General features: G+C 38.5%; 1 protein-coding gene across 2 annotated transcripts in view; it reads right to left on the bottom strand.

Moving 5' to 3' along the window:
- Positions 1 to 1,410: 1,410 nt before the first annotated feature.
- Positions 1,411 to 25,843, bottom strand: part of LOC125461226 (docking protein 5-like) — a 521,375-nt gene continuing 496,942 nt past the window's right edge. For both annotated transcript variants that reach the window (XM_048549743.2, XM_059652830.1), the window contains one exon: positions 1,411 to 6,523. In XM_048549743.2, coding sequence (XP_048405700.1) covers positions 6,459 to 6,523 — 65 coding nt within the window. In that variant the 3' untranslated portion in view covers positions 1,411 to 6,458. The remainder of the gene's footprint in view (positions 6,524 to 25,843) is intronic.

Below are 25,843 nucleotides of genomic sequence, written 5' to 3'. Positions count from 1 at the left end.
AATGCACATCTTTGCATATTAATATAGTTTACAATAGTATTGAAAAAGAGCTACTACTAAACTTAGTTATTCAGGGTGTTTATTCAGAAATTATCTCCAAAATTAATGAATGATACAGTCCATTCAGAGTTATCACCCTAGCTCAAAGTATATTTTTTGAGTACTCAGTATAAATATATATAAGGCTATGAAAACTGAGAATAGATTACAAAATAATTATATTTTGAACTGTTCAATTGTTGAAAGTTTTTAATTTATTACGCATTTAGCTACATCCTTGAATATAATATGCTGGATTGTATTTTGGGAAAAAATGCCTCAGGGAACAGGCTCAGGTTATTTTATTCATTGTATCTTTAATATTTCGTGGAAGGAAAGGATAACAGTTACCTTGCAGCTTGAATCTTGTTTCATTAAATTGTGGGCTGTGTGCAGGATATTATTCTCATTTTAATTTTCATTGAAGGGAATGGGAACTTGCAAACAGCAGTCCTGTGGCTGGCTAGTTTTACTATCTATCAAAAATACATTATCAAAACTGAAAATTTATTGTTGTTGTAACTTGAGTCTCTTCAGTTGGCATTGGGAATCTACAGGAAATCCGCTCGGGTGTTTTTTTTAACAAGCCTGTACTATCCAAAGGCTAAGAACAACACTATCAGTAATTTTAATGGAGAAAATAAGATAAAAGCAAAAAAAAAGCTACACCTATTTGAACTTTAATTTATTCGTAAATTTTGCTGACAACTTGTGCTTCATTCAACGTTTTTAATATGTCTTCAGGGAATCATCATCTGCTCATTTTTACTCTTAGGTCTTTTATCCATTTGCTATTTCTTGAATTGCAATTTGCTGATGTCTCACAAATACAAAACATTTATGCCAATCAAATGTAAATGTGACAGAAATTTGCATGTCTACAGATGTCTTTATGCACTACAAATATGATCAATCAAACTCAGTTAACTATAGTGTGACTAACCCTTCTTAAAAAAATGTTTTTCTTTTAGTACAATGAGAAATGTTTGGTAAGAACAGGCTTCTTATTAGTTAGAAACATTACAAAGATAGATGCATAATTTCCTGTGAACTAATTATTTCCCTATAAGTGGATGCTGCTATTAATGTGCGTTGAAGGTTTTTATTTCAAGTGGACTTCATTGTGAAGTAATTACACTGGCTGCAAAGTACATAGAAACAATTAGGAAGGATCTTATTATTCAAATTTGTATTCTGTTGTACAATGATTCAAGTTAGCTACATTGTGTGAACAGCTTTAAATGATGACAACATAGGTATTTTCACTCAGGTTGAAGGTGGATTCAAATTAGTTCAGAACTTCAGTAAATGAGTAGATAGATTCCTATTTGTCCTTACAATTTCACTGCTCTCTATCAAAACAACAAACTGAAAATAATTTCAACAGTATTGTTTCAAACAAGAAAATACAGAGTGTCATAATCCAATGTCAATAATGATGTACAAGAAATAAAATAAAACAGAAAATGTTATAAATATTCCAAGGTCAGGCAGCATCTGGGGAGACAAAGGCAGAATTAGTACTTGAGGTCTATGACCTTCAGAACTGGGAAAAGTTAGAAAGACATGAGATTTTGAATGAGTTGGAGGGAAGAAAAGAAGTAACAAGCAACAAATGGAGAGCAGGATAGGTTGAATGATAAATGTTTCACGAAAGGGAATGGTAATCGGACAAACATATCCAGAGGCAAGATGAACGGCAGGATCGGAAGCCCTGTTATTTAAAAGCAAGGTCAAGGAAATAAGAAAAACAGGAAAAAAAAACAAGGATTAACAAAATGGACACAGAGAATGCAAACTCAAGTTCACTCTGTAAGGAGCCAAGGTGAAAGATGAGATGCTTTTCTTTGAATATATATTGAGCTTTACTGGAACACTGCAACAGGCCATGGACAGATTTGTCAAGGTGGGAGCGAGGTGGAGAATTAAAGTGACAAGCAACTGGAAGTTTGGAGTCACACTTGCAGACAGAACAGAAATGTTCAGCAGAGCAGTCATTCAGCTTCGAACTGCTCTCCTTAGACACTACATTCTTCATGGTGAATAGAGTGTACTAAATTGTTACAAATAGGTGTAAATTTACCTGAAAGGTGTGTTTGGGGCTTTGGATGATGAGAAGAGAGGATTTAAAAGAACAGACGTTAACATCTCCCATTATTTGCAATGTTACTTTCTGTTGGAGAGTGCACCGATGTTGGGAGTGACTGAGAAGCAGATCAGGGTATTATAGATGGAACCATCCTTTTGGATGCTGAAAGGAGAATAGGGAGGAGATATAGTTGGTGGTGGAATCATTTGGGAATGGCACTGTATGATCTATTGAAGATGGAGGCTGGTGGGGGAAAAGGGAGGACAAGAACAATTCAATCGTTGCTCTGAAGAGGAGGATGCAGAGTTCAGGTGTCCTATCAAAAGGATGTTAAACATGATAGATTCTGAAAAAGGCCTGTTGAGAAGCAGAGGATATACTGAATGGTAACACCTTCCATCATTACTACTGGGTTCCATACTGTTATATATCAATGTTTTTCATTCCATGATAGGAATCTGTTCTTGGAAGATCAGTTGCCACAACATCAACCAGCATTGCATAATTGTTAATAAAAACCAAAAGAACTGTGGATGTTGTAAATCAGGAACAAAAACAAATTTGCTGGAAAAGCTCAGCAGGTTTGATAGCATCTGTGAAGGAGAAAATAGAGTTAATGTTTCGGGTCTGGTGGCCCTTCCTCAGAACTGATGGGAATTATGCGTTATAATAATGGACATAAACAATTATGCATTTTCCTAATTTCTCAAAATACTATAAAGTCTTAAAACATTTTTAAGACTGTCCTGTGCTGCCATGTTTGTTCTAGATTAATTAAACTGACAGATTAGCTTTTTCCAAAAAAAAAATCCCTGCATGTGGAGGTAAACTTATTTCAAATAGAAATCTAAATCTGTTTTGTCAGTGTATCTGGAAGCTTTTATTGGATTAAGTGATTCTATGCTATTCATAGCTTACAACTATGGCTGGGTTTCAAGAGCTTCAGTTCAGCAGTTGACTTTATTGATCCAGGAATGTCTGAAACCGAAACACTTATGAGTCTATAGTAAAAGATTTTGTGGTATCTTGTTGGCTTACTAACGTAATAGGCACTATAATGGATGATAACTTTGTTTACCTGCATGAGTTTTTTGATATTGTCTGGACGTCAGATTTAGGGTATTCCAATGATTTTAAAATTTTAATTATTATTGCATCGTTACCAAGAAATGTGTGTTTTTTTAAACAGAATCATATCGGATCAGTGGCTGTATTAGAAGGATATATGGAGGCATAGACCTGTATTGGGGAATGTGAGGTGCATGGCTGGAATTTGATGTGGATAGTTGAGAGTGAGAGAGATGAAATGTTGGGAGCTGGGTTGTTGCATTGGAGGGCTAGTACCCTGTCTCTGCACCTACACTCATGAACACCATCATGCCTCACAAACTGTGCTGCAAACCCAGTTCCTGTGTGAGAAGACAGATATCCCTCAAAATTACGTGAGTCAAGTGTGCACGAATGTATGACAAGATTGCACAAGTCATGTTTTTCCAAGTCCTAATGGAAAATTTAGCCCCTAGAAATTGTGTAACTTGTAATAACCTCACCAATCACAGATCACTGACAACTATTACTTAGTTTAGCATTGGTAAGCACAAATTCCGTCAACCGTAATTGCTTAAGTACGTTTTGCATTATGAAGTGTGTTTCTTTGTGAAGTCGATGTTTTCCCATGTTAGGGAAGTTGGATTTGTTCCATCAGTGGGAAATTTTCAGTCAGACTACATCCCTGCAGCAGTTGCTTCAAAAGCTTTATTGCCGTAACACCATTTTTTTTTTTGCTGCTATTTTGCAGGAGAGCAGATGCAAATACACTTTTGAAATGTAAATGTTTAATTGTACTAAGCTGTACCAAACAATTATCACCTAACCAATTATTAAACTCACATTGCTAGAAACACTAATCATAAAGAAAATACCAGTGCCCAGTATAACTGAATTGTAAGATTTTTCACCAAATGGAATTGGTCTTTTTTCACAGATTTTCACGCTGAATTACATGACTGGGTGATTCTCATTCTTCTCTCTTCAAGCACTTAGTTCATGGGCTCTTGTAGCCCTGGTCCAAGAGACCCAGGTTCGAGTCTCCCCTGCACCAGAGATGTGCAAGAACAGGTTGATTGTAAACACAGAAAAAACAAACTATTTTCTTTTTTAAAATTTATTTCATAGTTGCACTTTTGGCACAGCGGTAGTGTCTCTACCCCTGAACCAAGAGGCCCAAGTAAGTCCCCTGTGCTTCAGGTTGGTTAGAAAATACTGAACATCATTATACTGAGCCTTGATATTCTAAAATAAATCTCCTGGAGCTCTCAAGTAGTTACTGCACACGCTGGACAGTGATAAGTATCAGAATCTAGTCAGCAGATGGTGGTGCGCTCAGTCCTGCATCTCTCCATCAGTGAGATCTGCTGGCTTGTGGGACAAAACAGTTTTCAAGCTTTGTCCTGGCAGGATTGCTGTCAAGTTTGAAGCATTAGTGACAGATGATCATTTCTGCAAGGGATTCTGACAGCAAACTGGAAACCTTGGATCACAGTGACCTATCAAGATGAATCATCTCTATCTTGTGCTTTAAGTCAAGAGAGAGGGATTAACGTACCAGTTTGCAATATTTTAGGATTGTTGGTATCTGGTCATACACTGTCCCTGAGGGTGCTTGCTCCTTAACACTAATTAAGAATCTTTAATTGTTAATACTGCAACATTCTTTTATTTACATCTCTACATTGTAGATGATCAATATAGCACTCTCTAAGGCAATGTCGAAGACCGCTCTCTTCAAATGCTGTTTCGAGACTGGTGTCCTCTCTTAAAATACCAGGGCGATGTGATCAGCCAGCTTATTTTAAATGATATGAATTTTAATGTACAAGACAGCTACACCAAAGGGACTTCTGTAAATGTTCATTAGCACTGATTTTACCTTGATCCACTTAATGAGTAATGAGTATTGCTTTATATGTTATGAAGTCAGTGCCCAATTAAGATCTTGCAGCATTTAATCCCACTGCCGGAACCAATACAATGTAAAATTGGTGTAATGTAAATCAGGGGGCCAATCTGAATTGGCCCCACCCTGGAGGGATAGCCTACTGATAATGGGGCTAATCCAAATAAAATTGGGTTGATTGTGTTTAGACGCTATAAAAGACTTGCTGAATGTTTTAATATAGATACAGTTATAGCTTCACTGCAGCAAACCAGTTCTGACAATGTCTCCAGTTAACCTTTCAAATGGTGACTGATTTGAATATTTTGTATTTTATTTTCAGAATTTCAATTTTTGTAGTTATTTTAGCTTTAGCATCATGCAATTCCATTTGTCATTCCTTTGTTCCCTATGTTCTTCATGAAACAAATGGTTACTGGTGTGTTTAAAAGCATGATTTTCCATGATTCAGAAATCTCGCTCAGTTTGGCTGCTACATTGAGAATTTCCATTTCCCGTATTCTAGTGTTAATACTTAGAATTACTGAGTCTGCTAAGTCTTGTCTACCCCACATCAAGCTATTGTCTGAAATTTAAAGACAATAAATGGTGGACAAGAGTCCAAATCCAGAGCAATTTTCTTCAAACCACTGATGACTATGATTTAATGCATAAAAAGCTGTCAAACACTCCTCACTACAATTTCACTTTGCTAAATCTTGAACCTCAGGAATTGTTCCTCTGAGTGAGTTTCCAATGCTGGATTGACAATTGTGTTCCAAAAAAAAATCTAACAGTTATCAAAACAATATCATTGTAATGCAGATTGGTCTGCAGACCTTAGACACACCCGGAAAAGCACAAGATTATATGTTGTATCTAACTGAAAATGAACGAGTGTTAGTTAAATAATTGTATCTGTAATCCTCTGTAAACAGCACCAAAATGTCCAACCACAAGTCTGTATAGTGTTATGGTTTAGTGGCAGGTGATGAATGCATTGCCATTTAAAATAAGGATTTTTGTGATCAGCGCAGTCTTGAATCTTCATGTTTAACAAAAATACTTGATTGTCATGGTTGGAAATGATGCTGTACTTTTTAGAACACAAGCTCAAATCTTTAGAAAAAGCAAAACACCCTTTCTATTCATTGTCTTCAATCCTCCTTCCCCTTTGAGTTACTCCAATTCTTGAAGAGGAAGTGCAAACTTGTAAAATGAAAATAGGTTGTAAATATCCTTCAAACCCTGGTCCATTTCGTTCAGTATTCCTCTTGCTTGTTTCGTTGTTTCGTTCAGTATTCCTCTTGCTTGTTTCGTTGTTTCGTTGAGCAAGTTCAGTGACACAGTCTGAAGCAGAGCCATCAAAAATGTTCCAGCTTTGGGAAGTATTCGTCAGTGCTGTGAGCTGTAACTGGGGATGGTTTCTGCACGAGGAATCCTCATTGGATAGGAATCATCTAAACACAAAGGGGGAACATAAAAGTTGGTTTAGAAAAGCAAGTACAGACAATCATTAAAAAAAAACTTTGAATGGACCTTAATTTGAATTCAGCAGGGTAATGAGCGATAATTCTTTGATATCAATTTCCCTTTACAGTTTCAAAACAGGAATGTTTCCATCAATGGAACATTTTTAATATCAATCCACTTTGTATCTTCATTTATTTATTAACCTACAAAGCATCAACCAGTCTCTGGACAGATATGAAGGAGAATTTGTGCTGGCTCTCAGCAGAATAATTTTGAATACTGTCAAAATTTATGTTTGAGTCATTTTCCTATCAAAGCAGAACCCCACACTTCCATGTTTCACTCAATTCATTTCAGTGATTGAAGACAAGCCTTTTTAAAAGTCTTGTCAAACCTTTAATCATATTCTATGGCTCCAGGTGAAATATTTGCAAAAGGATTTTGAAAGACGTACAAAACACTACCTCGATAAAAAGAACAGGAAAACATTTGTTCCTGAGGATTGATGACCAGGCCATAAGCTCAATGCATGATAGTTTGAGGACTTTGAGCTTTAATTTACCTTAGGGAAGAAAATTTTGCTTAAGGAAATCTCAGGGACAATGTGATTGGAATGAATGACAATGCTGCTTTTTCTCTGAGATTTCGATGGCTGTTTTGAACCTTAGGACCAACGAACAAAAATGTTTATCCTATTACATATCTCTTCTCTTCTCCACCTCGCCTTAATAATATCAGTTGATAGCAAATCAGCAGCTTGTTCATACCACCAACAATGACCTTTAGTTTACTGGGATCAGACCCCACAGAAATGGAAACTCTCCGCCATATAAATGAAGTGATCATTTCTCATATACTCCCCAATATTCAAGTGTGTGAGATACATGTATGTAGATAATTTCAGCAGGCTTCATGATCAGAAGTGAGAGTATTGATTTGATCTTACATGCACTACCAATGGAACACAATAGTTAAACTGAAGTATATAGTTGACCCAGTAGAGACTAACTATTCCAGCACTGCTTGGGATTAAAAACTGGGGATTCCCTCTCCTCCCTGGCTCACTAGATAGTGTGACTAATCCCCAAGAGAAGCTTAAAGACTTTGGCATAAGGATTTGAAAGTTAATGATGGCATTCATGCATAGAGGGAGTGCAACCAGAGCCACATTTGTGGCGCCATGAATGGTTTGGACATATAGGAGAGGAAGACAAGAAGAATAATGATAGGAAATATATAAATTGGGAAATAGATGAGCATTTCTATGGCTATAGATATGACTACGGGTGGCATATTGCTTCTCTGGTGTTAAGATCAAAAATAACTCTGGGCAACTGCAGGATATTCTTTTGGAGCCCCACGTTGGTACAATTTAAGAAGGCCAGGGTTGGAGGGCTGGGAGTGTCAGCGAGTTTAAAAAATGGTTCTTCAATCAAAATTTAGGGAGATAGGTAGAAAATTTGCAAGTTGGCCCTTAAACATAGTAATCCAGCTTACTCCTACATGCCTAGGAACGCATCAAATAGAGGATGAGGCACCTGATTGCTTGTTTTGAAAGGTAGTGCAGGGTAGAACTTTAAATTCCTTTGGACTCTGGGACTGTCTCTGCGGAAATTGGCACATGTATAAGATAGACTGGTTGCTTCTGGATAGAACTGGGACTGATCCTGTGCCGCATTTTTCTAATGTTATTTTGGAGGACTTTAAAATAACTCAGCAGGGGTGTGAAAATCAAAAGTAAGAAAGACAAGAATACCAGGGTTCAAACAATTCTTGGGAAAAGATAGCTCTAGTATAGAGAATAGAAAGCCATTTTTAAAGTTAGAATGAGGGAGAAAAGAGTGAACACTAAAGCAAGTATGAAGCTGGAGGAGCATAGCAGGCCAGGTACCATCAGAAGAGTAGGAAAACTGATGTTTTGGGTTGGGGCCCTTCTGCACAAAATGGTGTGGTGAGTACAGCATAACTTGCGTTGCATGTTTTCTGGGTACATGATGTTCAGAAAAGTCAGGAAGTGAGTCAAAAGTGAAGGGGTGGCAGAATTGATTAAGGACAGCATTTCAATGCAGAAGAAAGGCTTTCTCCCAGTATTAAGATTAGAATCAACCTGGTTAGATTCAAGGAGCAAAAGGGATGCCTTGTGTAGTCTACAGACTGCAAACTAGTGGGAATGATGCCAGAACAAATCTACATGGAAATTATTGAAGAGATGCCTACTTTAAAAGAATGGGAACCTTAACCACATGAAGGAAAACAAGGATAATGATAATTTAAGGGGTGGAGAGGGACAAAAGTTCCTAGGCTACATTCAGGAGAATTTCTTGGAGCTGTATTTGTCAAGTTGGACTTGGGTCTTGGAAATGAGTTGGGCTAAGTAGATCAAATGTCAGAGGAGAGCATTTAAGAGATGATAGTAATTACAACATAAGATTTAGGATTATGATGAGAAATGCAAAGGTAATCCAGAGAAAGAAAATTCACTGAGGGTGCCAAGATAATAAAATGTGAGGCTGGATGAACACAGCAGGCCAAGCAGCATCTCAGGAGCACAAGGAGCACAGGGTGCATTGACTTCAATAGTTTAGGAATGGAGTCACACCAGATTGACTGGAAAAAAGGGTTGATAGGAAAACTTTTAGCTGAATTATGGGCAACCTGTAAAGAGTAGATAGTTTAGGCACAATCAAAGCATATTTCCTTGAAAGGAAGGAAAACAACTCCAGAACACCTGGATTTTAATAAAATTTTAATAAAATCCAGAACACTTGGCACTTAAGAAAAAGTAACTAAAATAAAGAACAAAAATGATCCTTGTGACAGATGCTAAGTAGAATATAAAATGTTCAGAAGAGAGGTGAAAAAGCATATTAAAGAGAGAGGAATTATGAAGAATCCTGGTGGGCAAATAATGGGGAATCCAAAAGTCTTCTACTTGCATATCAATGGCAAAAGAGTGGTAAAAGCATCAGGGCCAATTTGGGAACCAAGAGGATTTACACATGGAGGCAACGGGCATAGCTTAGGTGTTAAATGAATACTTTGAATCTGAATTTACCAAGGTGGTAAGTACTACCTAGGTCATGGTGATGGAGAAAAAGGTCCGACACTAGAAGAGTTCAAAATTGATCAGGGGTAAGCGTTGGATAGATTATTTAATAGCTGACTAGGCACCAGGATTGGATAAGGTGCTTCCAAGAATATTGACTGAAGTGAGATGATATAAAGCAAAGATGACTTGAAAATTGCAAACAATATGGTCTTCTTCAAAAAGGTTTGTAAGGAATAATTCAGCAATTAGAAGTCAATCAGTTTAACTTCAGTGGTGGGGAAGTGTTTGTTCCAGATAGAATTATTAGTCACATGGGAACAGGTGAGTAATTGATGAGCTTCCAGACTGGATTTCTAAAGAGGAAATCATTATGGACTACTTGCTCTGGAAGACAAAGGGTCAACGAGAGTAATGCTGTTGACGCGGTATATATGGACTTTCAAAAGGCTTTCACTACAGTGCCACAGGACAGACTTGAGAGAAAAATTACATCTCAATCTCAAGGGACAATGGCATCGTAGATATTAAATTTGTTCGAGTAAAAGGAAACCATCTAATGATTAATGGAGTTTTTTGGGTGGAAGAAGGTTTGTAGTGTCTTGGTGTGGAGGATAAATCACATAATTTACAGATGCTGTAAGACTTTAGAAGCATTATAAGCTGTGAGGAGGACTGTGTAGAACTCCCTAAAGGCACAGACAATTTGGTGGAATGGAAAGATTGAAAGCAGATGAAGTGTGAGATAATGTATTTTGGTGGAAGAACATGGGCGGATAATATAAAGTATAAGATACAAAATTTAAGTTGGTGAAGGAGCAGGGGGACTGGGTACATATGCATATGGATCACTGAAGATCGGAGGACACATGGAGAGATTAGATCATAAAGCACACAGTACCCCGGGCTTTATTGATGGCTTAGTTATATTATCGCTCGACTATTAATCCAGAGCCCAGATAACATTTTGGGGACCTGAGTTCAAATCCTGCCATGGAGGATGGTGGAATTTGAATTCAATAAAATATCTGGAATTAAGAATCTACTGATGACTATGAAACCATTGTCGATTTGTCAGGAAAAACCCATGTGTTTCACTAATGTCCTTTAGGGAAGGAAACTGCCATCCTTACCTGGTCTGACCTACATGTGACTCCAGACCCACAGCAACGTGTTTGACTCTTAACTGCCCTCTGGGCAATTAGGGACGGGTAATAAATGCTGACTAGTCAGCGATGCCCTCATTCCGTGAATGAATAAAGAAAAAAAATGCAGTACAAGAGAAAGGAACATAGAACATAGAACACTACAGCGCAGTACAGGCCCTTCAGCCCTCGATCTTGCTGAGATTATGCTAAACATATAAAGGCATTTGTTGCACGTCAGCTGCAATATTATGTGCAATTCAGGGTGTCACAATATAGGAAGTATGCGAACAGGTAGTAGTATGGAAGAGATTCACAAGAATAGTTGTAGGGATGAGAACATTTAGATATGAGGATAGAGTAGAGTGATTGTCACTGTTCTCCTTGGAGTGATAGAAGCTAAAAGGAGATCTGATTAAAGATGTCAAAATCATGAGAGATCTGGATAGAGCAGAAGAAACTGCTCCAGCTCGCAAAAGGATCAAAAATGAGACGGCAAGGATTCAATGCAATCGTTTTTTTCTTACATCATACTTGCTAAATTTGCCAATGTTTCATCAATGAATGGCTTGTGTCTGGAATGCATTGACTCTGTCTCTTAATGTACTTTCAAACAATCAAGGAATTCAAGGGGACAATTTTTTTACGTAATAATCATCCAATGTGCAAAGATGTAAGGAAAAGGCAGGAGAATGCCTGAATCAGAATGCTTGTTGGAGATCTGGTGCGTACATGATGGAATGAAATTCTTAATATATCATAACAATTCTGTGTTTCAGTATTTATAATTATATAAAGCAAAGGAGTTGATATTTCAGTTTTTTGCAAACATTGGAAACTCGGGCTGTGGTTGAGGTTGTTGACTTACTTGTCGAGCTGGCTTGTTCTCGTTCAGATGTTTCATCACCATGCTAGATGACATAATCAGTGGAGCCTCTGAAGTGATATTACTCTCCTCCGCTTAGAATTTACACTATCCGGTCATCATAGTGAATAGTGTCATTTCTAGTTTTGATCTGTATGGGTTTGTATATGGGGTCCAATTCTACATGTTTGCTGATTGCATTACCGGAAGAGAACCATGCTTCTTGGAATTCCTGTACGTGTCTATGTTTGGCTTGGGTTACTCTGGTTACCTTGTCCCAGTTAAACTGGTGGCTTTCATTGTCTGAGTGTACTGATACGAGGGAAAGTCTGTTGTGTTGCTTTGCTGCTAGCTGATGTTTGTGTGTTCTGATGGCTAGTTTCTTTCCTTTGTGTTCGATTGTAATGTTTGTGGCAGTCGTTGCATGGTATTTTGTAAACCACGTTGGCTCGACATGTTGTGAGAATGGGGTCTTTAATCCTTGTGAGTGTTTGTCATAGCATGGCTGTGGGCTTTTGTGCTACCCTGATTCCTTACGGTCATAAGAGTCGCGTCAGTTCTGATATGTTCTTGACGTGGGCAGTGTGGCCGGTGTGTTAGGACGCAATGTGTCCCCCAGTTGTTGTCTATTTAGTAGACACATGTGGATGAAATTGTGGAGATATCCATTCATAGTGAAGATTTTGTATAGGTGCTCTTCCTGTTTCCTGCATAGTCCTGGCGTGTTGCAGTGAGTGGTGGCCCATTTAAATAGTGCCCTAACACAGCTTTGTTTGAGGACATTGGGGTGGTTGCTATGAAAGTTGAAGATTTAGTCAGTGTGGGATACTTTCCTGTATACTGGGATTTGGGAACCCTTGTTGTTCATACGTTTAACTCTGATATCCAGAAACGAAAGCTGATTGTTGTTATTTTCTTCTTCTCTCATGAATTGAATCCCTGTGAATATGTTGTTGATGAGGTGGTGGTCTCTCCTAGTTTGGTGCGTTTAATGATAACAAATGTGTCATCGATGTACCGGATCGATCGTTTAAGTTGAATGAGGGGGAGGGTAGTGAGCTCTAGCCTTTGCATGACTGCCTCTGCAATGAGTCCTGAGATGGGCAAGCCCACGGATGTGCCCTTGATCTGTTTGTAAATTTGACCATTAAAGCTGAAGTGTGTGGTGACACACAGGTCCAGTAGTTTAATTATGTTGTCATAGCTAAGGGAACTGCTGGTCTGCATTCCTGCTTCCTCTAATGATATGGCCAGTGCATTTTTTTAGCCAGTGAATGTTGGTTGATGTGAATAATGCTGATGTGAATAATGGTGATGTCAAAGGATACCATAATTTCATCGTCACTGATTTTTACGTTCTTGATGTCGAGGAAATCTTGGTTTCAGTGGATGGAATGAGGTGGTCCGTGAACTAGGTGTTTCAACTTCTGTTGTAGGTCCTTGGCCAGTTTGGTGTGCCCGGCAAGGAAATAATGGGTCTGAGGGGGATGTCTAGTTTAAGTACTTTAAGAGAGCCCGTAGAAGCGGGGAGTGTTTGTGCCTTCTGGTTTCACTTTTGTGTAGTCTGTCTTGGTTGTCTGTCCTGCATCCTTTTAGTCTCTTCAGTGTCTGAGTGATCCTTTTACCTAACTGCAGTGTTGAGTCTATCACCACCCATTGCTATGTGTTTGTACTGAGAGCAGTGTCTGTACTTTCTCAACGTAGTCCAGTTTGTTTATAATGACAATCATGTGCCCTTTGTCTGCTGGTGGGATAATAATGTTGTTGTCTTTCTTGAGTTTTTCTAGTGACCACTAGGAATCACGGTGACGCACAAGCACATAGCCACACTACAACAAACACTTACAAGGATTAAAGACCCGATTCTCACAACATGCAGAACCAAAGTGGTTTACAAAATACCATGCAACAACTGCCATAAACATTACATCAGACAGACAGGAAGGAAACTAGCCATCACGAACATCAGCTAGCAGCCAAACGACACACTGAACCTTCCCTAATATCGGTACACTCAGACACCGAAGGCCATCAGTTTTACTGGGACGAGGTAACCATAGTAGCTCAAGCCAAATATAGACGTGCACAGGAATTCCTAGAGGCATGGTTCTTCACCCATAATGCAATCAACAAACATATAGAATTGGACCCCATATACAAACGCATACAGAACAGAACCGGAAACGATACTACTCACCATAACAGACCAGATGGTCTAAATTCTCAGTGCAGTAGAACAACATCACTTTGTCAAACTGATGATGTTACCTAGCACGGTGACAAAACATCTGAACGAGAACAAGCCGGCTCAGTGAGCACATTAACACCTCAAGAAGTTGATACTTTATTGAAGGAAACTCAATGAGAAAGTTGGTTCAATGTTATTGCTGTTGAAACATCTATATGTGACAGATCAAAGATTAATGGAAAGCAATATATAGGTAGACACTTCTATCACAGTGATTATCAACACTGGGGCATCTGAGGGAACACATGTCCCTCTCTGAATTATGCTGAACTTCAAGCATAATTGTTAAGAAACATACTAACTCTTTTAATGTTAAGTTGTTGGTAATACTTATGGACACTTCCATACTATTAAAAAGACTAATTTTCATAGAATCCCTACAGTGTGGAAACAAGCCATTCGGCCCAACATGTCCACACTGATGCTTTGCTGCTTTGAAGAGCATCCCACCCACCCGTTCCCCTACCCTTGCATTTCTCATGTCTAACCCACCTAACCTAAACACCTCTGCACACAAAGGGCAATCAAGCATGGCCAATCCACTGAGCCTGCACATCTTTGGACCATGGGAAGAAACTGGAGCACCCGGAGCAAACCCATTTTGACACGGGGAGAACGTGCAATCTCCACACAGACAATCACCCAAGGATGGAATTGAACCTGGGTCCCTGGCACTGAGAGGCAGCAGTGCTAACCATTGAGCCACTGTGTCACCCCATATATCTGTTCTCCTTATCCTTCTGGATGACAGTGAATGTGAATTTGAAAAGTTCTGTCTAAGGAGCACTGTAATATTGGGTACACACTGCTGCTAGTGATTGTTAATGGTGTAGGCAGTGGTCAATCAAGCAGGCTGCTTTGTCCTGGATTGTGCCAAACCTCATTCTGGATAATGAATATTGTTAGAGCTACACTGATCCAGGCAAGTGGGGAGTGTTTGATTATGCTCTGATTTGTAATTTCTAGGTGATGGACATGCCTTGAGAAATTAAGAAAAGAGTTACTTGCTGCAGAATTCCTGACCTCTAACTTGCACTTACAGCCACAGTATTTATACAGCTTGTTCAGTATCTGGTCAATGCTAAAACCTAGCATATTGTTTAGAGGAAATTTTGATGAATACCATGAAATATGTAGCTTGTTCTTAACAGATTGATAAGGCTTCAATAATGTGTTTTATTTTCTTAAATATATTTGTTCTCAACAATTCTAAAAGAATGTTACTGTATTTAGGAAAAGGACAAATTGTCATATGGTGAGATAGTTGTGCTTTTTTTTTAATCTATAAAGTGAAATTAGAGACCAGGTTGTTTCTCCAATCTTTGATTTTGTACGCATAAGTGTCTCCAGGTATCTCTGGAAATGTTTCAATATCTTGAAGTTTGGTACATTTTGACATTATTAAACACAGATTAAACAATTCATAACATAAACAAGTTGACTAGAAAAAAGATCTTTCTTTCATTTGTGATATGAATGTGATGAACCTTTGTTCTTAAAAATAATTGTTTCATCTCTTCTGAAGTCCATAATGATGACAGATTAAAGTCCATTCTCTCTGACAAAATGAATCAAATGGCAATTTCACAAACTTTATTATGCTCCTCTGTGACCCTCTGAATTGATTCATGAGAGATTTTGGGGAAGATATTAGTTCAGTGAAAATCTGTTCAATTACATAATGTTAAAATTAGGCACATAAATATGATTTCCATGACTAGAAGATATAAACAAGCACAGCAAATTCCAATGATCTAACTTGTTTATTCCATTATCTGATCTATTTTGATAGAAATACTTACTAGACTAGGTTTTCAAACCAGTGCAAATGATTGGTAAATCTAATTCATTGTCTGACAAGCCCGCTCCTTTTCCATTTTCCTATGTCTCTTTTTACATTATTTTGAAACCTTCCTCTGGCTTCTATATTTGTTTGAGTTGAGTTATGCTTAAACTGTTCTTGCTTTTGAGAATTCAAAAAAACAAGAGTAAACCTGGATATATACTAGAGAATGGGTTACTTTCTCCAGGCTGCAATTAAAGCTAGTTTCCTAGCTGTAACCACAAGATGTCACCGTCGGTCAGATTCCATTTGGAGTAGGCAGTAGTTTTAGGTTCGCTAAAAGAGCAGAAGCATCTCTAATTTCACATGGATTTCAAATGCAGAAGTAAGGCATCAAGCATACACAAAAGGTTTTTTACTTTGACAAAATTCAAAACTTAGGTCACTGTCAAAGTTCATCCCAGTTTAATCAGAGCTCATTCTTTTCTCATAGAAGCAAAACACAACCGATAACATGGTCAAAAATAAGGAAATGTTCAAAATACTCAGCAGGCCAGATAGTATACACAGAAATGGAGATGAATGGGTAGAATTTAATCCCCACCCCGTTGGTGATTTTGATGTGGGGTCATTTAATCAACAGGAAGGTGAAAACTAGATAACCTGCTGAAATAAAGTGCCCCCCCCCATTACGTCTCAGATTGAGTTGTACTTTAATTCATTGAACAAATAGATTTCTTAAAGGCTGAAGATGCATGGGAATAGTTTTAAGAGAATACAATTGTGAAAGAGAATCAGCAATGATCGTGTTGAATTGCTGAACAGGCTCAATAGTCCCATTCTTGCTCCTGTTTTTTTAATGTTGCTTAGGGATGCTTTGTGTAGTTGATTGAGATTAATGGTCACAAATATGGTCCTGATTCAATAACCGAGTGACAGCTTGATAAAACATGTGGCACTAGATTCTGAAAACTTTGTGCAGATGCTTGTGTACAGTGGATTAAAGTTGTCAACGTATATAAAGAATATTTGCTGCAAGTCAGGGTACACATAATGCAGATTAGAGACAAAAAAAACTGAAGAAGCTGAAATCCAAGGTAGACAAACAGGAGGCTGGGAGAATACAGCAGGCCAGGCAGCATCTGGAGAAAAGGAGCAGTCAACATTTCAGGTATTACCCTTCTTCAGGACTGAAGACTACTCCTTTCCTCCAGATGCTGCCTAGCCTGTTGTGTCCTTCCAGCCTCCTGTTTGTCTACCCTACAGATAATGCAATTGAGTCTGTGTGTGCGCTATTTTGAAAATCAAGTCTCCGTTCATTTCCATCCAAAACAAAACGAGGTCACTATTTCTTACAGAGTATTGCTGTGACAGAGAAGGGCAACATTAGTACTATTTTGCATCATACTGAAGAAAAATGCAAGTAGTGAAACATAAGAACACAAAGTGTTATAAAAGGTAAAATGTCAGCTAAATTGAAAACTACCAGTACATAGATTACTTTAGGAATAAATGGTCAACCTTGTGATGTAATTTGAAATCACGACTTAGCTGTGGTCTTTATTGAAGAGGAGAATTGCACCTAAAACAAGGTGGAAGATTAATTTGTGTGCAGTGATTTGTAACTTCTCAGATGAACCTAATACAAACAAAGATAATTTATGGGAGAGATTTTTATTCCTTTTAACATTGGAATGCATGATATTTCATTAGTTATGTTCCTTAGAAATAGATAAACTTAATATCTGATGTACATGCTCCTTTCTTAATGATGATATAGTTTTCCTACAGAAATGCATACACATTTCTTGATTTTTTTTTATTATTTTATGATCTAACATTACTTGCATTTTGTAGTTTGATTGTATTTCCTCCGCTTTTCAATATTGATGTTTCAATATGAATTGAGCCTTCTCCTCCTTTCCTAATTGATATTCAATCATTGTTATTAAAAGTCTAAGCTTCATGAAAACTCATACAACAATCCTGATGGATTGGCTGTTAAGAGATGAAATTGTCCCTTCTCTGGCTGTCAGGAGAGTTACGTACAAGGCATTCTCCAGAATACACTGGAGAAAGCAAGGGAGAGGACGCAGAGTACAGACACAGATGTCCATTATTGCCGGTCATTATGCAACACACTCTGTTTTATTCTAATAACCAAGTTTGGTCAGCTGGTGCTTGTTGGATTAACACAATGTTTTCCCAATTTGAAATAAAAAGCCCTGCAGTCAGCAGGCTTCACTTATGTTGCATTGGAAGCCAAGTCCTCAACCACCAGACACTACATCATGGTTGAACCCACAAGTGTCTTTGTGCCACGATCCATGCTGGAGATGATGGTCTGCAAGGTTTGTGAAATGTCATGGGCAAAGATGTTGCTGCATTATTCAGTAACTTGAAAATAGAGTTGCAGTTGAAGGTCAAACATGCACATTACTGCTCCTAGCTCTTTGTTGTTCTTATGTTGGTCGACTATGGTGTCATGCATTCCTGCAGGTCCAATGCACCAAGTATTTCAAATTCTACCACAGGAGCTGGTGAAATGTAAATCCAGTTAATAAAACATGGAATTGAAAGTTCAGGTTAGTAAAGGTGACCAATTGTCTAAAAATTTCATCTGGTTCATTGATATCCTTTCGGGAAAGAAATCTGACACTTTACCAGATCTGGCCTTTAAAATGAGCTAGCATGCCACTCAGTCCCAGAACAATTGAAGATGGGTAACAAAAATGCCGGTCTTCCTTGCAACACCCAGGTTGTGCGAAGGCATTTAAAAATTTCACTGCTTCTCTATCCTTTGAAGTACACTTAATGTGAGTATCTGAGCTAATGGTTGCATTTGTCAGGGCAAGTGATGCCAGACTTCCTATTCTACCACCTCTACAGGAGAAGTAACAGTCTCCAAGTAACTAAAGGGCATAAGATTAGGTTTCTGATGAGGGGAAGGAAAGAAACAAGAGAAACAGACGTATTCCTTATACAGCTTAGTTAACAGATGTAATTGTCCTAATATGGGGAAGTGGGATGTTAGAAGGAAGATTCAGTCATATTTGATCCTTTAGCTTTGTTAATGTCATGGCACTCAATTGATGGGCAACACTACCACTTCTGTTAGGGTTAAGATGTATAGCTATGACTGCCTATCACTTGTTAAATGCAACTACCTTTTATGTATAACTTTGCTCTGAAGCAGAAAGAGTGTTATTCAATGTGTTTGGTTGATGGTTCAACAGTTAACTCTATGTATAAGCTATGAGAAGTGGGTTTGAGATCGTCCATAGTGCCAAATGGGTGTAAGTTAGGTGAAGCTATGAACACTCGGTATGAATCATGCTACATAGAAATTGTTGTTAGGGTCTGTGATGACGCCTAGTGCATTGAGCTGTGTGTGTGAGAGTGAGCAGTGACAATTCATGGGATTGATATATTCACTGACATTGACTACTTCTGTCAGATCATTAAATTCCTTTTCTGCACTATGTCCATGCACTCTGTGGTGAACTGCTGTCATTGACCTGCACATGGCTAACTGTTTTCACAGCCTTCTCAGAATTTATCTGGAGTGTGTCCTGGATCCTATAGACAGTGAAATAACTTTTGGATCAAGGCCTTCATTGCTGCACCAAGGCATCTTGGAGCTCACTGTCTGTCATATTAGGTTATCCCTTGTGTTTTTCCTCAGGTCAAATTCACTTGTGTAATGAATTTCATCAATTGCTCTTCCTAATTGTGGCACTCCTTAAAGAGGTACACTGTGGCTTTACTGAGATAATTATCTTGAACTCAAGGAAGCCGCTGAAGATTTTCTACCATTTACTCAGGAATCTAGCCACTCATCAGCCTGCACAGCACTGCCTTGATATTGCAAATGATAACCTATCTGCTGTCTACTTAGATAACAAGGTGTAGAGCTGGATGAACACAGCAGGCCAGGCAGCATCAGAGGAGCAGGAAAGCTCCGTTTCAGGCCGAGACCCTTCTTCAGAAATGGGGGAGGGGAAGGGCATTCTGAAATAAATAAGGAGAGAGGGGGAGGCAGATAAAGACAGGTGGGAGAGGAGAGTGTGTCTACTGATTATGTCATGCATTCATTAGCACAAGTGCAAGTTAACTATGCTTTGTAATCTCCATTCTTGTCTTGGGCCCTTAGTGATTTTTAAATGCATTCATGAAAAACATCCTTGTATAAAAAGTATCCATCCTTGCAGATACTTTACAGGATCAGTAAGCACAAAAAAAAAGTTTCTTGTTACATGCCCAATGTCAAGAACATCACTGGCATTTAAAGAAAGGTGGATATTTTCACATTAGGATAAATGTCAAAATAATTCCACATTGGAAGATAAAAGCAGAACATGTCTTCCAACAATGTTTGGCACTGGCATCCCACTGCACACCAAAGTAAATGTGTGAGGATACCATTTTGGGGTGACATTTGGTGATGTTTAAAATAGAACAAATAGATCAATATAACAGAGTGTCAAAGTTATATAAATAAGATATGAAATTATTTTCAAATTCATGCTCAAAGTCACCTCAAGGCCTGGCATTTCTGAGTGACCAAGGATTTAAGAGGACACTGAAATGAAATAGAATCTACGTCGTAATCGAGAAGCCTGTCCAATCAATTTCATTTCAGAGCATTACATAGAAATGGGTCTATAGTAATGAGGACTTTCAACACTTTCCTAATTGCTTAAATCAAAGAAAACATACATGTAGCTGCACGCATTCGGAACAGAAGGAGACCATTCAGTCCCTTGAGTCTGAACTGCCATTCAGTAAGATCATGACTGCTTTATTCCACATGCGTGCCTTGTACCTAAGGGCTTTTAATGGATTGTTAGATAAGCACGTGAATATGCAAGGAATGGAGGAATGTTGGCCAAGGGTAGCAGAAGGGATTAGTTTAATTTGGCATCATGTTCAGCACAACATTGTGGGCTTAGGAACCTGTTCCTGTCCTGTATCGTCTTATGCTCTACAACCTTTCACTCTCTGACTTACCAAGAATCTACCTACCTCTGTCCTAAGAATGTTAAAAACCTCTGCTATCACCACCTTCCGAGGAAGAGAGTTTCAATGACTATTATAAGAAAAGAAATTCTCCTAACCTTAAATGTGGGTCATTTTATTTTTAAATAGTGACACCTGGTTCTAAATTATACCCTGGAGAAAAATCCTTTACAAGTCCATTCTGTCAAGCCCTCTCACCACATTTATACCTTTTCAATTGTCACCTCTTTCTCTTCGAGGTTCCAGTGGATATAAGTAAGCCATATATTTCAGGTATTAGTCTAGTAAACCTTCTTTGAACTGCCTCCAATGTATTTAAACCCTTCAATGTATAAGCTGACCAATACTGTACACACTACTCCATGTGTGGTCTCACCAATGTATAACTAAACCACCATTTCCCAATCTTGCATTCAATTCCCCTCACAATAAATAATAACATTCTGTTAGCTTTCAGACTTACTTTCTGTATCTGGTATAGAAATCTTTTGCAATTCATGCATTTCAACATCCAGATCCCTCTGCAATCTCTCATTTAAATTGCCTTTTAAGTCTCTCTGTCAAAATGGTCTGTTTTACATTTGCTCACATTAATATTCATTTGCTAGACCCTGTCCATTAATGTCGTCTATTTCCCTTTACATCTTTCTTCTCTACCTATCATTGTGTATCAGCAAATTTGGTAACCATCCCTTCCAAATTATATAAAATGATTTAGGCAATCAGTTGAGGTCCCATCACTGACAGTCATTACATCTTCCCAATCAGAAAAATGACAAATTTATGCCTACTCTTTGTTTCCTATGAGCTGCCAAATCTTCCATCTAACCCCTTGTTATTGATGATGGATCAAAACATCATAGTATTTATAAACAGTTTTCTTTTAATTGTTTTTAAAGGATGAACATTAAAGGAAAGTTATATTTAAACTGAGTGACTGTCTGGTAAAATCCTGTGTGAATCCAATGGAATATTGCGCAGGTACCTTGTCAGGGAAACTTCAAACAGGGAGAGACTAAACAAGGAGAGATAAGAAAGGGTGAGCATCTTTTCACTCTGCAGAAAGTAACCTTTTGCAAAGCTGTCTATTTCACTCTCCAGTAATACGCACAAGGACAGGAATCGAAAGGACAGTTTTGTCTCACTGAAGAGCAACTGAACGGTCTCAGGTATACATGCTGGGTTTGATCATTTGCATGCTGTGAATATCACAAACAACTATTCTATAGTTACCCCTGTGTAACAGGATAACAAAAGGTAGGCCTTTGATTTCAGTGCTGCAAACCAAAAAGGAATCAGGACAAAGGAACTTCATTCAGCCTGTAAAAATTGTCTATTCAACCACCAAAATCAACACCACTGCTAAACTCCACTGCAAACGGCAGCATCTGCTCTTCATGAACAATATAGAAACCTATCTGTTTCATTTAACTTTTATCTTTTTGGATTCATTTCTTATTTCTAATATGTGTATGTGTTGTGTTACTAGTTCTTCTCACATTTAGTAATTAATAAAATAGTTCTTCATTGACTCCAGAAAACCTGGCTACATTGGCTTATTTTAAACACAATTTGTGTCTGGGAAAATGATATTGATAAAGGAATGGATTTTTAAATTGATTTTGTTGCAACCAACAGACAGGATCAGTGAATGAAGAAATTAAGCTAGTTCATCTCCTTTGATTGTAAGCTTAACAGTTTGGGATATCTGTCCAGATACAATAAAAGGTGAACCTTGCCCATGTCTGAGTGTAAGACTGTACGTTGTTACCTCCTAGACTATGAATTTTCATTTTCTACAATAATCTCTGAAGTGGCATCTTATCACTTAACTTATGAACATCTAAGTTAAGTATATCCCCAGCTCCCCATTCCCCACAGCACATGTTAGCTCCTCAAACAATTCCAAATAAATTGTTTGGTGAAAGGGAGAAATATTGTTTACTATGCTGACTCTGCCTGATTACTTTTTGAATTTTTCTATGCACCTTGCTCTAAAATATTTAGCAACATCTTCAAATGGCTTCCCTAACGCAGATTTTAATTTAAAACAAAGCAGAAATTGCTGTTGAGACACAGCAGGTCTGGCAGCATCTGTGGAGAGAAAACACAATTGATGTCTCAGACCCAGTGGCCCTTCTTCAAAATGTTCACTCTGATGTCTCCACAACCAGACCTGCTGAATTTCTCCAATAATATTTGCTTTCAATTGCCATCATCTGCAGTTCTTTGTTATATTTTACAGAGTTTTGCTAATCTTTAGTTTCCACCTTTCTGCTTCCCTTTCTTCTTGCACAGAGGTGTTACATTTGTTCTTTTCCAATCTAATGAAACCTTCACTAAATTTGAAAACAGAAATGATCACTACTCCCCTGATACTTTGCTCAAATCCCATTTAGTTTATAGGCAGTGAAACAAAAAAAGTCTCAGTCACGCAGACTTCTTTGCAAGTACAACTGGAGTATTTTTATAAACAAATTTTATCCACACAATCTTAAAGTACGGCATCCACAACTTCATTGCTATAGAGAAGAAATATAGAGGAGGCTGAAAGTTTTGTTTCAGCTTTCAGTCAAAAATAACAGTCACGGGGGTCTTCTTTTTTCTTTCTATATATTGCCAAGTTTCTAGGCTGCCTTGGAATCTAGGCCAGCCTGGTATGATTAACAGGAAGTGCTCTATAAGAGTTTCCAAGCACTGACAGTTCCTATTAGGTGAAGTTCCACAAAATAACACTGCTCATCATTTAACTCTTGTTCCTTACCTTACTCAAAGAAGCCATTAAAAAATTGGTGCTGGAAAAGAACAAAATTTGTGTAGCACAGTCTGCTCTTTTATGCTTGGGCAGAAGGCTACGTAATTAGAGAGAATGATGATACGGCTAAACCTGACCATAAGATTTCAGGCTATCATTTTAGAGCGTTACTGCAGCAAATAGCCATGACATTTATTTCGGAAGTTCAGTTGGCTAAATGCCAAGTACGTGGTTCAGAGTTGTGATAACAGGACATGGTTTCATCCCTGTTCCAAATGAAGTAAATTCAGAGTCTGCCTCTTCACTATTCTGATTGTAAATGTCACAGTGCTTTGCTATGGTTCAATGAATAATTGCTAAAGACCTGCCTATGGGCGAGGTAGGAAGATGATGAAGATGACAGAGCAACTGTGAAAAACCTCTAGAAATGTATAAGGTGAATTGTTGTGCGTGATTATTGGTTGTGAACTTGCTATACCCCTAACAAATTTAACCAAGCATCAACCAGCACCTGTTCTGATCATGTTTGGTCTACTGCCAAATTCATCAGAGCCTTAATTTTTAAGTGGCTGTTCTGTCTGGAAGGAGCACATGCCACATTCTTGTATAACTTCATCATCAACTTTTCATTGTTCTGGTTAAGATTAAATGACCATCATGACAGTAACACACTTACACAAGAATTAAGAGCAGGAGCAGGCCAGTCAACTGTTCAAGTCTGCCCTTTAACAAGATCGTGGAGGATTTTCTAGCGCAGGAAAATAGTATTGGAATAAGGCGCTTCCATTGTTTTTACAATGGAACTATTAATCAATCATAGCCTTAAACATTTAGTGGCTGTGACTCTGAAAACCGTTAGGGCAGAGAATTTCAAATATTTGACACCATTTGAGTGAAGAGATTCTTCCTCATCTCAGTCCTAACTAGATGCCCCTTATTTTGAGGCTGTGTTCCCTATTTCTAGACAGCCAGCTAAGGGACATGTGCTTCTTTCACCTACATTGTCGAGCCCCATAAAATTTTAAGGGCTGCATCTTAATTTGCTTTGGTTAAGCCTGAGTTGTGTTGAGTTTTTTTTTTGCAATGTTGCTTACTGCAATACCTGTTGGGTTTTCTCCCAAGATCTTTTGTGCACCCTGCCAAGCAATGTCAGTGTGGAACTGCTCTGCAAAGTTCCCGACATTTGCTGTGAACATGTAAAACAGGGAAATCAGTGCCCTGCTATCAGACAGGGACCTGTCTGGGCAGATGGTACTTGGGCAGGACTCGATCTTCATCCAGGAGCAGCATTTGAGACCACTACATCAGAACATGCTAATCTGGTACAAAGCTGCCATCTTGTTTAACACACACAACTGCCTGGAGGAATGCCAAGCAATGCAGGATGAAGGTCAATGCTCTTCACAGCTCTATGAGTTTAAGCGCCATTATCTTCTCTCCAAAACCTTACATTCACTCTCTCTCTGCTACTGTATCCACCTCACACCAAGAATATATGCTTGATGATTCTCATTGTGGCCAGTAATATCTTCACTCCCTGTTGTCACTCTTCCCCAAAACCTGACACTGCTAATACTGCGCACGGTCTGTGCTGCTTATTCAGTCTGTCAGGGCATCTCCACTAATGCAATGGTAATGACTGTGCCACCACTTCCATTTCCCACAACGCCAAAGGAAAACAGATCACAATAGGACAGTCAAGTGCTGTTCCTCTTTTATTTCCATCCTGCACTAACAAAAAAAAAGTAAACGTGCTAGAGAAATTCAGGAGCTCTGGGAAATGAGAAACAGAATTAATGTTTTGAATTCAACGTGATTCTTCTTCAGAACTCAGAATGTGAGTGGCACGGTGACTCTGCAGTTAGCACTGCTACCTCACAATGCCAGGGACCCGGGTTCGATTCCACCCCTGGGTGACTGTCTACACCGTATTCTCTCAGTGTCTGCCTGGCTTTGCTCCGGTTTCCTCCCACAATCCAAAGATGTACAGGCTAGGTGGAATGGCCATGCTAAATTGCCCGTAATGTTCAGGGACATGTGGGTTAGGTGGATTACAGGGGGGTGGGTCTGGGTGGGTTGCTTTGACAGTTGGTCAGTGCTGTTTCCACACTGTTGGGATTCTATGATTCTATTAACTGAAAGGAGCTGGAAAATGGTGATTTTTTTTAAAGCTATTGATAAAGGAGGAGGAGTGTTTGGAGTAGATAGTAAGGTTATCCGCAGCAAACGTAAAGGGAGTGCAAATGGTGGTGAAGGAGAGATAGAGATGTTCAAGAGATGTCAACAGTGAAAAGGAGAATATTTGCCTGCTTTCTGAGAGCAAAATCAACAAGGCACAAACAAAATATAGTTGGGGGAAGGGCGTGGGGTGCTCATGGTTATGTCATTTAAATAGAGGACCGAAATCTAACTGAGATTGCTAAACAAATTAGGTCTTAGAAGCTGT

This window comes from Stegostoma tigrinum, chromosome 19 (genome assembly GCF_030684315.1).
Source record: "Stegostoma tigrinum isolate sSteTig4 chromosome 19, sSteTig4.hap1, whole genome shotgun sequence".
In the NCBI taxonomy this organism is placed as follows: domain Eukaryota; kingdom Metazoa; phylum Chordata; class Chondrichthyes; order Orectolobiformes; family Stegostomatidae; genus Stegostoma; species Stegostoma tigrinum.
The sequence above is the reverse complement of the archived record's forward strand: the minus strand, read 5'-3'. Positions and strand labels throughout refer to the sequence as shown.